Source organism: Triturus cristatus, chromosome 1_2 (assembly GCF_964204655.1).
Source record: "Triturus cristatus chromosome 1_2, aTriCri1.1, whole genome shotgun sequence".
Lineage (NCBI taxonomy): Eukaryota > Metazoa > Chordata > Amphibia > Caudata > Salamandridae > Triturus > Triturus cristatus.
The window spans coordinates 717,839,452-717,853,144 of record NC_140580.1 but is presented as its reverse complement, the minus strand read 5'-3'; the positions used below and the strand labels follow the sequence as shown (position 1 = coordinate 717,853,144).

Here is a 13,693-nt window from a genome sequence, read left to right as displayed (position 1 = left end):
CCCTCCACCCCCATTCCCAGAGTTAATTGTCTTCCCGCACCTGCCTTTGAAGAAGGCGACATAGAAGGGCGAAGAGTAGAAATTCACAAACTGAAAGATGAAGACCTTGAAGGTGAAGGCATCTTCATGGAGTGTCTGTGTTCGGTGCATCTCTATGGGGAGAGAGAGAGAGAACAAGGTAAACAACACGAATGTTATTCCCACAATTCCCCAGTTCACGGCTACTCTCGGGGAGGCAGAGGGTTACACAGAGGAGGATGTAGGCAGCAAGGAGATCATTGACCCAATCCTATGGACTTTCTCATGACCGAAAGGGGACGAGGAGCTTATGGTGGTATATAAATACAAAGAGGTAACCATAAGGAAGGACCCCATGAAAAGTACAGCAGATATGAAGCTACAAAAGATGGGCATAGAAGCAAAAGGGGACATCAGCAGGAGTACATGGATACTGTACGACCGACAGATGTGGAGAGGATGTTGCTTAAAGGCTAGAGCGGCCGACTTTGAAGCTGGGGAACCAGGTTCAAGTCTAGCGGAAGGCTCAAACATCCTGTGATTCTGGGCAAATCCCTTCATCTCCCCATTCCTAAAAAAATGAATGTGCCCATGTGTAATGCCACTGGTGCTCATGTAATGCGCTCTGATACCTTCAGGTCGAGCTTGCACTATATAAAACTGCAAAAATTGCATCGGGAGTGGGGTGCAGGTGAGTGGGTGAAGGAAAAAAGAAATTGCGGATGCTGTCCCATTGTACAGCACATTAGAAACCTCTAGAGGGCAGGGAGTGAGATTTCAAGGAAAAGATTGTTAGCAGGGCTATGTTCATACACCCGTTCTGATTCCACATCACACAGTTCACCTCTGGGGGAGCCCAGGAGAGAGGCATTATCATGAGAGGTTATGCAACCAAAGACTATGGATCTCTATGCAGTGATAGAAAGACGACAAACCCATAAAAAGGTGAGGGGCTAGAAATCTGTAAGCAAAACATGCCTTGATATGACAATCCTGAATGAATGTTAAAGAGTGAACCCCAGCGAGGTGTAGTGCACTAGTAGGCTTTAATGGCTGTAGCCTAACGCACAGCACATCTCCACATGCAATGATGCATAATAAGGAAATCAGAAGGTAGAGTGAACAATCTGAATTCAGTAAATGCAAAGACCACCTCTTATGTAATCGAGAAAACACTGATTTTCTTTGAAAGAAGAGATCTCTAAAGGACACAGACTGTATTTACCAATGACATAGACAGGCGTCCAATCAAATAGGAGGCGATGGTGGAAAATGGAAGGATCCCTCAACCCAACAATCACACTAGGATGGCCAAGCTAGTGTCTGAGAAACACAACGGCGCCCAAGGATGGCATAGAGCAAGGGCTTTAGGACTGAGAGAGAGAAGCGCCTGCCTGCGTCACACTTGGGTCACACTTGACACACACTCAGGATTCAGCTACAGTTTCAAGACTGCAAGTAGCCGCCTGAGGTGTGAATAACAGCGGAGAAGTGTCAAATGAGTTCTGAGCACACCTCAAATCATTCTTGCAAGTTGTGTCAATGAGCGTGACAAGGATAGGATAACTGACCACACAGCTGTCCGTAAGAACCTTCCTTCATCCACATTGTCCTGATTACGCAAAAAGGTCATTACCCCATTTGGTGAGCTTATCCGCCAGTGAGGTGTAGACCTGGCTCATGAGCAAGATGAGGATCAGGTTCACCACAGTGCTGCTGATGTTGGCGATGTTTCCAGCCTGAAACAGAACAAAGGACCATCAATGGACGAGTCGAAGTCGTAATGGAAGAAAACAGTTTATAAGACTTAGAAGACACTAATCTGAGCACATAATAACACGGACCATGTTTGAGAGCACAGGATGGAACCTTCAGTCTGAAGGGATTCGTGCTGGTGATTGGCAGAAAAGGTTTCCAGTTGACAATGATTATCTGTCTCCTAACGTTATTATATCATTTGTACAATTACATAGTAATATGGGGTTTAGTGAGATCTAATCTTGGCTTACATGTTGACCACTTTGTGTGATCCCAGAAAAATAATTGTATTTCCCTGTGCCCTCGTTCTCTTATTTAACACAATGAGGACCACTTAGAAATTGGATAATCATAGCAACCAGGGCCTTTAGAGTTTGGCAGACAGGTTATTCCATCACAAATGTGACAGATATCCTGTCCACCTTACTACAAGTGCCACACGATACAATACAGCAGCTGGAATATCTGTAATGTTTGTGACATAGTTGCCTGTCTGTCAAACTCTAAATCAGACCCTAAGACTAACAGTAAGTGGACATTAACATTTACTAACTTGATAGTACTTGAGTGATGGACAGTGAGTCATGCTAGCCACTTAAACTATACTGAGCAGCTTTGGAAAGACTGCTCTCAGGATGCCTTAGGTTGAGAAAGCCCAACTCAGGGGCATATTTACAAAGGGATTCTGACGCTAGAACGTCACATTTATTGACGTTCCAGTGGCACAATGCCCTGCACCATATTTACAAAGCGGATGTTGCTTTGTAAATATGGTGCCCTTTCACGTAGGTATCTGGTGAAAGGGGCGTGCAGTGGGTGTTGCTGTGTGCGTTCCACCGCAAGAGCCATTGCTTTTTGACGCTACCCCAGATTTACAAGGATGTGTTATTCTAAGGAAGTGCCAAAAACGAGCGCCATGCAAAAGCAGGTGTTAGATTCACGCAACAAGGAGAAATACTTTTATTTCTCATTTTACTTCCTCTTTCTATGTGTGCTGCATTCTGCAGCACACATAGAAAAAGCAAAACACCTTTAATGATTGTTTATTTGCAGGAAGCTGTCTCTTCCTGCACATAAACAATCATTAAATAATGGCGATTTGCTACTTCTATGTGTGCTGCAGACTGCAGCTCATATAGAAGTAACACCATCGCCATTATTGATGGTTATGTGCCGGAAGGGACACCTTTCTGCACATGAACAATCATTCCCCACAATGCAGGCACCCTTGAACTATTGTGCAGGAGTGTCTGTGTTGGCGCTAAGCAGCTATTTTTAGCGCTAACACAAGAGAAAATACAGAAGTGTGCCTATTGTTGTAAATACGGGGCATCCCTGCATTTTGGGAATGGCGCAGCGCTGCAAAATTTGCTGCAGCACCACGCTGCACCATTTCCTTGTGAGGACAGTGAGAGAATCTTACAGTTTATTTAGTGCACCTCAATACAAATAATGTGCTTGAATGCCACTGTATGAACACACTCCACCGGTACCTGCCTACAAAGCATCCACTGATGCTGATCAGTGCTTCTCCAAGGGTGATAACAAATCACAGTTGTCCTTCAAGAGGGAAAGGTTTTGGGTACTCACCTGTGTCATCAAGATTGAGTTTCCTGTGTGATACATCATCATGCTCACAATGCCGCGGTACATAATCACGGAAACAAGGAAAATCATCACCACACAGAGCTGTTGGCGAAAAGATGGTCCAACGTCAAAAAAGACTTCAAGAGGTTTTACTGAATTTCACATGTATAACTGACCCACAAAATGATATATAATTTTCAGCATCTACTAAAACTTGCCACCTTGTTGTCTTTCTGTGCACAACTCCCTTACATTTGGGTTCTGCTGGCATAGGTCGGACTAATGTTTCGCACCTAAGACAAATTTCACCTGGTCAATGAAAATGTCAAAAATGTTGGTTTACATTGTCACATTTGATTTTCTAAAGCCTTCCTGGCTATCCAGCACCAGTCTTTCCCCTTCCTTTTAGCTTCTTCATAGGGCGGAAATCCCTATATTTTCTCCTTTGTCTTAAACCCCCGATTCCCTCTTCCTGCAGCGCATAATGCCCCTGATTTGTCTCTGAGTTCCCCCATTTCCCCCAACTTCTTTTCTATCTCCGCTTCCTCTCTTCCTTGAATGAATGAGTGAATGACAGGTACTTCTATAGCGCACAGCTACTCATCAGAGTGTCCCGGCACAGTTTTAGGTATCGGAGAGAGTGCCGGGTCTGAGGGCCACCGTAATCCTAATGTCCCTAAAGTTTTATTTTGTCCAAGATGAGCCTCAACTGTTCAGGCAGCTGATTTCCACATTCCTGCTGCTCTCCCTTTTAATTTAATAGGCAGTGCATGGAGCAAGCAATGGATGAATCAAAGAAGGACAAGGGACGATGGACTGGATGGATGGTTTTAGGAGTTACAATGCTCACCATGATGATAATAACCATAGATCCAGTCACAATTCGAGAAAGGCGGTCTCGCTTAGGGAAATACGGCTCCTTTACCCCAGTGATTGGGTTCTGCTCCATCTTTGGGGCCATAGCAGCAAACTCGGGCCGAGGACGTTCCTAGAGAAGAATACAGAGTAAATCTCAGCAAGATTAATACAAATAATTGATTAGAAAGAATGCTCCTTTCATCAAAATATATAAGGGTTAGTTGCCTATTGGTTCTTGAGCATTTCCGCAGCTAAATTGTGTGTCAAGAGATTTCCTATGATGTTGCTCATATTACGATACTCTTGTGTTTTTGAAAATATGATTCCCAATGGGGAAACAATCCCTCTTTTTGTGTGATCACTCCTATTTTTTCTGCAGATTGGTATTGCTGGTTTTTTAACTCCACACACTGAGGTACTTCTGTCCAGTCACAAGTGTTGGTGCTATGAACCTTACAAAATGACAATATTCGTTAATTTTGAATTGGCATTTTTAACCGTCCAATAAGGCCATGGTACATGGTGCAGGAAAATACCCCAGTGGTGTGGGAAGTTAAATGTCACCTGTGGACTACAGCACATGCTGTGCCATCCAAAACACTGACAAAACAAAACATGGCTTCAGGCCTACTTGTGTAGCCTGACTGCTGCAGCTTTTAAATCGGAAGGCAAACCTGTCAAAACAGCTTTTTTTTGACAGACAAGAACCCAACTTTTAAATACCAAATAAGGCACACCTAAATAGGCCTTGTAGCCCACAAGGTAGAGTGCATAGTAATTAGTACCGGCACCTTTTGCACTGCCGGAACATCACTTTTGTTACGTTCCGGTGGTGCAATGTTCCAATGGCATATTTATAAGGCCACGTAAAGCCACGTAAAGTCGCTTTTCATGGCCTCATAAATATGTGTCCCTGTGTGAAAGGGGCGTTCCATGGGTGTCGCTATGGGTGTTTCCCAGCAACATCCATGGATTTTTGACACTGCCCTAGATTTGTGAGAAATCGTAATTCTGAGTCAGTGCCTAATACTTACGCCTCCCCAGGGGAAGCGTAAGGGAGGCAAAACGAGGAGCAATGCTTCACCGTTGGGTTCCTCCCATTTAACTGTGGAACTAGGCATGCTGCGACCTACAAATTATTTGGTGGCACTTATAGATGTATTAATATGGGGTAGAATGATGATAATAGGAGTGGGGGGTTTAACCCCTTCAGTGCCCATGACGAGCTGGACTCGTCATGGGCCGCGGTGGCGCTGTGCCCATGACGAGTCCAGCTCGTCATAGACCCCGCCCGCTAATGCAACGGCCGGCACTGGGCGGGGAAAGGGGCGGGCACTGAAGGGGTTAATGTGGAAAGGAAACCTTAAAAATGCCTGGCTAGTAGGTAAGAGGGAAGGGTGGATAACTATGTACCTTCCTTCCTAAGAGTCGACATGTTTCAAGCCATCCCCTTGGCTTTTCATCAGGACCAAGGATCTACCTCCTTGATACCACTCCTGTAGTGCTGTTGGCGCTAATTGCGCTCTAATACTCTGTATGCTACATATAAGAAGGTGATTATGCCTACTCGATATTCACTGTTTCGTACTATTATTTAGGCAAATGTTTTGCTTCATGGATTCACTGGTGGTCAAGGACCCTGGTGCATATCTGTCATTTAGGTGAATGGCCGAGGGGATGCTTTGATGTAAGTGTGATATAAGCTCACCTTGACCATCCATGGATCCGTGAAGCAAAACATAGTTATCCAGCCATCCGTCTCTCCCCGTTTTTAATCATACCGACTAGAGGCCAGAATAAATAATAATTTACCCACTAGCTAGGTAATTTTAAGTTTTTCCTTCCACATTAAATAACCCCCCCCTTTTATTAGCATCATTCTACACCATATTAATACATCTATAAGATCTCCTACATAATTCGTAGGTTGCAGCACGCCTTGTTCCACAGCGGAAGGGGGTGGACCCAATGATGAAGCATGCCACCAGGCAGCAACCCTAGGGGGATGAGGGCCATATAAGAAAACAAGTATGTTTTAAAATTGGCTCCCTACATTTTGGCTCCTTATCGGTAGGAGGACAAGCCTCTTCGTCTCTCTATGTCCCCCTCGTTTTTGATAGTGTAGTAATAAATAGCCTCTTTGATGCCTCCAAAGCAGTCTTCAATGGTCTGAGCCCTCTTGCAAAGAAACTGTTGCTGTTTGTTCCCCTAATGGTCTCTAGAATATGCTCTTATTCCCAGAATTAGCACAAGTTCTGCTAGGGTCATAGGGTCACAGCCCTAGGCTGCACCAGGGTGACATCCCTGAAAACCAAAGACATGTACCTAGTTCAATTATCCAAATGCTCATCTATTTAATATAGTTGCAGACTGCAATTTTAGGTACCTTTGGAATGTGAGCAAGCTGAAGTTGGATCGCCAGGAGTTTAGGTAAGAATGTCTAAGAGTTCAATTAAATCTTTCACCATTGACTAGGTAACTGTAACCACAATGTATACCTCCAAATCTTTAACTTATTTGTAAGCATTGAACCCCCTGCTCTGGGTCCAAGTACTTAACTTTCAGACCCACAATGTTAAGAGACCCTGGTCACACGGCTGACACAGAGACTCAGTATGGAGGACAGAGCATGTAAGTGGTTCAAGACTTTGCAAAGAAAATTGTATCACATTGAGAGATGAAAGGTAGCTACTGGAGTGATCAGAGAGAGGGGAGATCAAAGCATGAGGCAGGAAATTTGAAAAGAAGGCAATTTGAGGAACTGAAAATAGATAGAATACGGCAAGGCGTACAGGCAGGGAGGATAAAGTGGATAGTGGAAGAGCTGGTTAGGCAGGGGAGGAAAATGTGAGGCATTTGGTAGTGTGAAAAGTAAGAATAGTGTGGAATCTGCAGATTTTATACCTTTGGAATTTGCATGTTTGGGAAGCCAAGGATACACCAAACAACAAGGAAAGGGCGGGTGGCTGGACGGTGCGAAGAAGATCAGCGAGGGAGGGATGTAGCTGGCATTTGAATAAAAGGAGTCCAGGTAGGCAGCTCGGTGAGACAAAGGAAATAATTGTCTTTCTGTTGTTGGAGGTGATACAAATGGTGCTGCAGAGAGACAATTTTTGGACAAGATTGTGACGTAAAGTAAGTCCTGTCTTTCCTTGAATGTGTGTTTCATTTATGTCTCATGCTCTGTGTTTGTCGACTGTGTCTCCATCTATGTAACAGCATGCTGTCACCCATCTCAATTCTCATAGGATATTTACTTTAGATTCATGTGGGAATAAAATAATACCTTCTTTTTAGTGAAAGGAGATTGTGGCTGGCTTTAATTTGCTTGACAACTCAACTGGGGGCTCATAAATAAACAGCTTTTTAGGTCTTACCTAACAGACCACATAAACTGTCTGGTTGGATAAAACATATTCTGGGCTTACCAAGAACTTACAGTGGGCTTACTGCCCACCCTTTGCTTATAATTGTTTGGCTTTATTGCCAATTTAATTTGCTTAATTCTTATTTAATGGCTTAACTTGCCCATCCTATTCCATTATCTGTTTGTTCCTACACTGGAACACAGCTTATTAACCATCGTTTGGCTGGTTGACTTCTATCCTTCAACTGCTCACTTTTAGGGAAATACTTTTTGTTTGAGTATACTATGGGAGTCCATGTGTTTTCCAGCTCTCTCCCTCATGTACTTCAACCCTACAAGCTAATTATCACCCCATACTGCTGTCTCCCTCGCTCTCTCGTATACTCCTCACCCCTGACAAGCACCCTCTCCCCAGCACTCCAAGTTGCTTTCTTGCTTTTGTGCTTCTCCCGCCCCTGTTTTGCTCTCCCTCATGTACTGCTTTTCCTTCCCTCGCCCACTCCCCAGTGCTTCCTCCTCACCCGCTCGTCTGTGGCCTCAACAGCCAAACAGCGATCATTTTTTTGTTTTTTACTATAATTAGTTTTTTAAATATTTTTGAGGAGGATCAGGCAGCAAATTGAGGCCACCCCTCCGCCAATTATTTTGCACTACCACTTCATTTTTTAATTTACTGATCCATCTTCGATTGGTAAAAGAAAAATAAGTAGTACCGCGTCATTTTGTAGGGGCATGCTTGTGTGCCTACAAAATGACGCAGTTGCTGTAGCCATATCATCATGTTTTTTTTTGTTTTTTGTTTTTCTTTGGCCGTGCTGCATAGTATCTTGCTGATGCCAATGCTGCACAGCATCACCAAAATACATTGGCAAAACCAATATGTTTCAGTGGCAAGACCTATTAGCTTTGCCTATGCCTGTTTCTTCTTAATCTGTAGTTTACTCCTTTCTACCAATTGTAGAGTTATTAGAAGAAAGTGTAAAAGGAGATCAAATAATCTTCGTAATCAGCATCAAAATGGCAAAAATGCCCGCCAAAGGAAATGTCAGCAAGGTGGTTGAATGCAAATGTTTGCAACAACTATTCTTAACCACTGGCAATTCATTAAGGTATGATTTCAGTCCATCGTTTTATAGATACCCTGTGACATAAGGGAATGTGGGAAACATTTGTAATGAAGTTGTAGGCCTGCTTCATGCAAGCACTTCAGTCTCAACTAACTGGTAGGACTCGTCCTTCTCCTACAACTCTCTCTCTCTGATTGTTTCTTGTTTACTTCTACTAGGTCAACATTTACCCATCTAACCCCTTCCCCCTGCTTACAGTCATCAAATCATATGAATGTTTGTCTTTATGCATTAACTGCCTCTACAGTATTTAGCACCTGCACTGTCAGAATTATTTTCAAGGCAAGAGCGCAAGACTAATTCCAATAACCAACAATAACCAAAAATCCTACTAACTCTGGGTTCTGAAGCAGCGTGCTGTGCATCGTAAAGTGCTACAACACTGAATTGCTGGTAGTAAGTGCTATGTGAATGCAATTGCAATATAATACAATGCACTATATAACCCACACTAGTACCAGTACCATAACACTCAGCAGTTGGACAGTCAATTGTAGTTCATACAGGCTGCATAATAATTCCCTCATTCTGCTTGACTCTCTTAAACTCACATAAGACGATACAATGCATGACTTAACTGCTAGATCCTTACAATCAACATTCCAGTTTCCAGACGCATTCACACATTCTATTTGCAGGAAATGACGAATGTGTCCAAATTACAAAGCAGCCATAATGTATGTGTTGGGAGCAGGGAGCATTTAGAGAGCTGCCAAATACTGCATTCAGCAGCCCTTCAAAGTGGCAAGCATGGCTGACCTGATTATCAGTCTTTAAACTGGCACACCTGGGATTAATTGTTTTACAGATTATTGAAAACCTGACTTCATTAAAGAACAAGCTGGGAGCACGTGTCACCAAATTTCTGCGCACCAGGTGATTTATCAACAATATTTAAGAACATGTGGATATTGGACACATATGTACACATCATCCAGGAAGGAGCTAGAAACCGCTTCATACGAAGGATACATTAATGTCTGACTTTGACTTCAGTTGGTCAATTTAGTGAATAGGGGTTATTTTCCAAAACTATACAATGGATGCAACCTTATTCATGTGAGAGAAGAGTATATTCACATTATGATGGATTGCTTGGACTCCAGAGAGACTGTTGTTTTAATGTACACAAGTCGGTTAGCGCTTCCTTGCCTTTTCTGAAATTTGTTCGCGCTATATAACATTTACAGATTGATTGACTAATGTGTTAAACCTCTAATCGTTCAGATTCGTGCTCTTAAGAAATCATAAAATCCCTATTTGTAGAGGCCTACGCATCCCAATATGTAGATTGTTTACCTAAGTCCCAGGTACATACTGGCATAGCCTGTGATTCTTTAGAATTCACACAAGTAAATGTACGATATTAACACCCTTTTTTCAGCCCACCTTTTGTTTTCTAAACCTTGAGGGGCATATTGTCAACGATATGCGAAGATTATCGCAAAGCGGGCTTAGCGCTGTTCATTTTATCGCCGGCTTTCACTGTATTTCCTCGCCGTGATAGCGCGGTATTATCAACGCGTATCGCAAAGGCGATAGGAAATCCAGCAATAGCGTGAGAATTCCAGCGCTAAATTAACTGCGCTAAAGGAAAGCTTGCTAATAGGCAAGTGTGTCCTTAACCTAACAATCCACCCCCGATCGAAAAGATGGTTACGTCAAGATTTTTTCAGGTGTTAGATTCCAGCGATAAGCGTGGTTAATGTGAGTTTTCTTATCGCTTTGCGGGTATTGATAATAGAGGGAAGCTGTGTTTGCGACTGTTTCAATGGAGTTTAAGTCAGGAACGCCTACTTTGCATGTCATTAGGGATATATATCGCTGACATGCAAAGTGGAGATAAGACAGCTGCTAACTCAATAGTGCGATATTTAAATGGCCACTTTTCGGCCAAAAACAGCCGCTAAAGCGGCAAAATTGGGCTTGATAATATGCCCCTATGTGTCTGAAAATTATGCGTTGCTGAAAACCTTCACGCTTTGCGTTAAGAAAACTGTGACGTTTCAAAAAGTATTTTCTTACTGGACACCCTTTGTGAAAATCCGTTATGCCAAACTTTCTGTAACAGGAAATTCAGAGACAGATCTAAGCACTTAGGATCATTCAGGTTCAAGTTTAGAAGTGCAGATTTGTAAGGGGGAAAGACAGCAATTATTTGTGTATATATAAATGTTCACCTCTATTAATTCCTTCCTTCCTTCTTCGTCCCCTTCTTGTTCACTTTCTTTTTTTTTTTGCTCCTTCCTTTCATTAGATGCTTAGCTTGTATCGCCCTCAGATAACCCTTTTGTGATATGGCTATAGTGAAAATGCTTTAAGCTCACTGGAGCACAACTTGGGGTACTTGAATTGCAGTGCTGAAGTTGTGTAACCTTTCACATTCCTAATGCTGGGAAGTAGTTCAGAACAGTTTCTGATGGTCAGAGGTGGTTCTCACTGCAGGTACGGCTGGAGAGACCCCTGGTCTAAAAGATATAATATAAAATTGGATGTAGCTCGATTTTCCACTTTACCTGATGTAGCTCTCTGGCACCATCTTGTGGTTATTGGTATAATCATCTGCATTGCATAATCACAGCCCTGTCTGCAATTGAAACCTGAAAACCGTTTGGAAAGATATCTCTGTACTACCGAATACACTCCTCCGCTATAAAATCGGCAGATAGATAGTGCATAATATAAATGGCAAATAATTACAATGATAATACACATTTACTGGATAACACTGCCATTTTCTAGCTAGTTTCCAAGCGGTCAGGGGCAACAAGCCTGTGTAGGACTGTGAGCAAGCAGTATGAAGAGTAGAGTCATCCAGGACGTTCATTTATTTATTTTTATGATTTTATATAGTGCGGACATGGCCCGGAGGCATCAGAGCGCTTCACAAGGTAACAGTTAGAGATACAAACTTGCATCAAAGTTATACAATTTTTAGTTAGAAATGTAGCAGAGAGGAGTGCAGAGTGGACCCTCGTGTGTGGTACAGGCAGTTTTAAACTGGGCTTTTGCCTCAACAGGCAGCCATTGGACGGTTAGTAGGATGGGAGTGATGTGGTCACATTTCGGAGCCGCAGCATGTAGCTCTAAGCGGACCTAAGTGAAGTTTGGGGATGCCTGAGAGGAGCGAGATCCCATAGTCAAGTCTGGATGGAACCAATGCCTATACAGCTGATTTTAGGTCCAGTTCTTCAAAGATGAGCAGCCTTACTTGGAGAAAGGGCATTCGAGGCCATTGCTCCGACGTGATTCTGGAGGTTGAGTCAGCTGATGAGGATGAAGCGAAGTGACTGGGCATTCTGAACAATGGCGGACACGCAATCCAAGGACGGGAGGAATTCCATCTAATCTTGTACAGATAGATTGGCTTTCTTCTGAAACATCAGAAGGAATCCTGTTTTCACAGGGTTTAGTTTGACGTGGTGATCTGACATCCTTGATTAAATTCTTATCACGATGTTGGATAGGTGGATGATGTCGACCTTCAGGTGGATTTGGGTATCATCGGCATATAGGTGGAAGAGGATCCCAGAGCTTTGAGGTTCTGGACTTTCCTAGAGTCCAGAGGTGTCAGGAAAACAACACCCAAAAGACCCCTGAGTTCCTTCCTGCCTTGGTGCACAAATAAACAGAGACACGGGCTTCTCGATGGTGGCGTCAGAGACCAAGGTTTATTTACTGCAGGGACACAGAAGTCGTAGGAACCACACAAAGGCAGAATCTAGAAGACTGTTCAAATTGTATAAAGTGGGTCGCTCCTTAAATACACCAAATGTGTCCTCAGGCAGCATTCCAAAAATATCTTTCATGCCTAGCCCGGTATCCCAAGCAAACAATAAACATATACCAAACGATAATTATTTGTAAGTTTCCAGTGTTCGATCAAGTCTTCATGTCAGTTTTCCATTCTTCGACCGATCCTCCCCATCATAAAAATTGTATCCTCCCCATAGTAAAAGCCCAGAAGGAGAGGAGCGGAGCCAGGTGTGAAAGATTGATAAGTAGGATAAGAGATGCTTGTGGGTCATAAACGGGCATGGCTACTGTCTTCGGCCTCCTAATCGTGATCAGGACAACGAAAACAAGAACCAGTATAGCATGATTGGCCTCAGGCAAGGGAGGTAGCTTCTGCCTTGTCACGCAGCATCAGCTTCCTTGGACTAAAGCTTACGTGTCCTTAACAAGGTGATTCAGCCAGGGTCATTGCTTGTCCATTGACTATGTGAGGGCAAGAAACAAAATGGATGCCGTATCCAAGATGGATGCCATGAATTTACAACAGAATGCCCTATTTCTCAGTGAATCCATGCTCGTAGCACAGCGAAAACACTGTCACATACTAAATGGATCATTTACGGTTCACTGGTACCAAAATCGTGTAAGTACTACGATACCGAACACACGGGTTCGGATCGCTACAGAACCTCAGACCGTCCTTTTGCCCTTACATAGGCAATAACTTACTCTAGTCAGAATCCATCTCTATATTCATCAGGTCACTGATATGTTGTTGGAGCATTATTCTATCCCGTGGCGTATCTCCTAAAACCGCATGTTGCAGCACAAAGGCCACATAAGGCAGGACCACACTGAACGATGAGACAGCACGAGAATAAAAATACCAACAAAACACCAATGACTATCAGAACCTTCCATCCCCACCCAGATAACAGATTCCAGAACCATCCCATCAGTGACCAATCACCTTTGTCTACATGAATAGAGTCAGCGATCTTGTGTAACTTAGAAATGGCCTCATATACTGTTGGCGCATTATTTGGGATAAAGACACAGCAACTCGATTGGATCATCTTACATACTCCACCTTGATCTGCAAGTAATACGTCAAGGACCATACGGTTCTGCAACGTCATGAGGCGATCCGCTTGAAGCTCAGCTGTCAGGTTACTAAGGGCACCAGCAGTTTCAGTAATGGTGGATTCAACTACCTGTGTTAGTTGACGCAAGTTCCTACTAT

At 43.2% G+C, this 13,693-nt stretch overlaps 1 protein-coding gene across 1 annotated transcript in view; it reads right to left on the bottom strand.

Moving 5' to 3' along the window:
• ANO7 (anoctamin 7) overlaps window positions 1–13,693 on the bottom strand; it is a 227,047-nt gene that overhangs the window by 67,066 nt on the left and 146,288 nt on the right. Inside the window, exons 12-15 of the mRNA XM_085608600.1 lie at window positions 4,214–4,351; window positions 3,367–3,465; window positions 1,655–1,757; window positions 41–152 (exon numbers count right to left, since the gene is read on the bottom strand). Coding sequence (XP_085464726.1) covers window positions 41–152; window positions 1,655–1,757; window positions 3,367–3,465; window positions 4,214–4,351 — 452 coding nt within the window. The remainder of the gene's footprint in view (window positions 1–40; window positions 153–1,654; window positions 1,758–3,366; window positions 3,466–4,213; window positions 4,352–13,693) is intronic.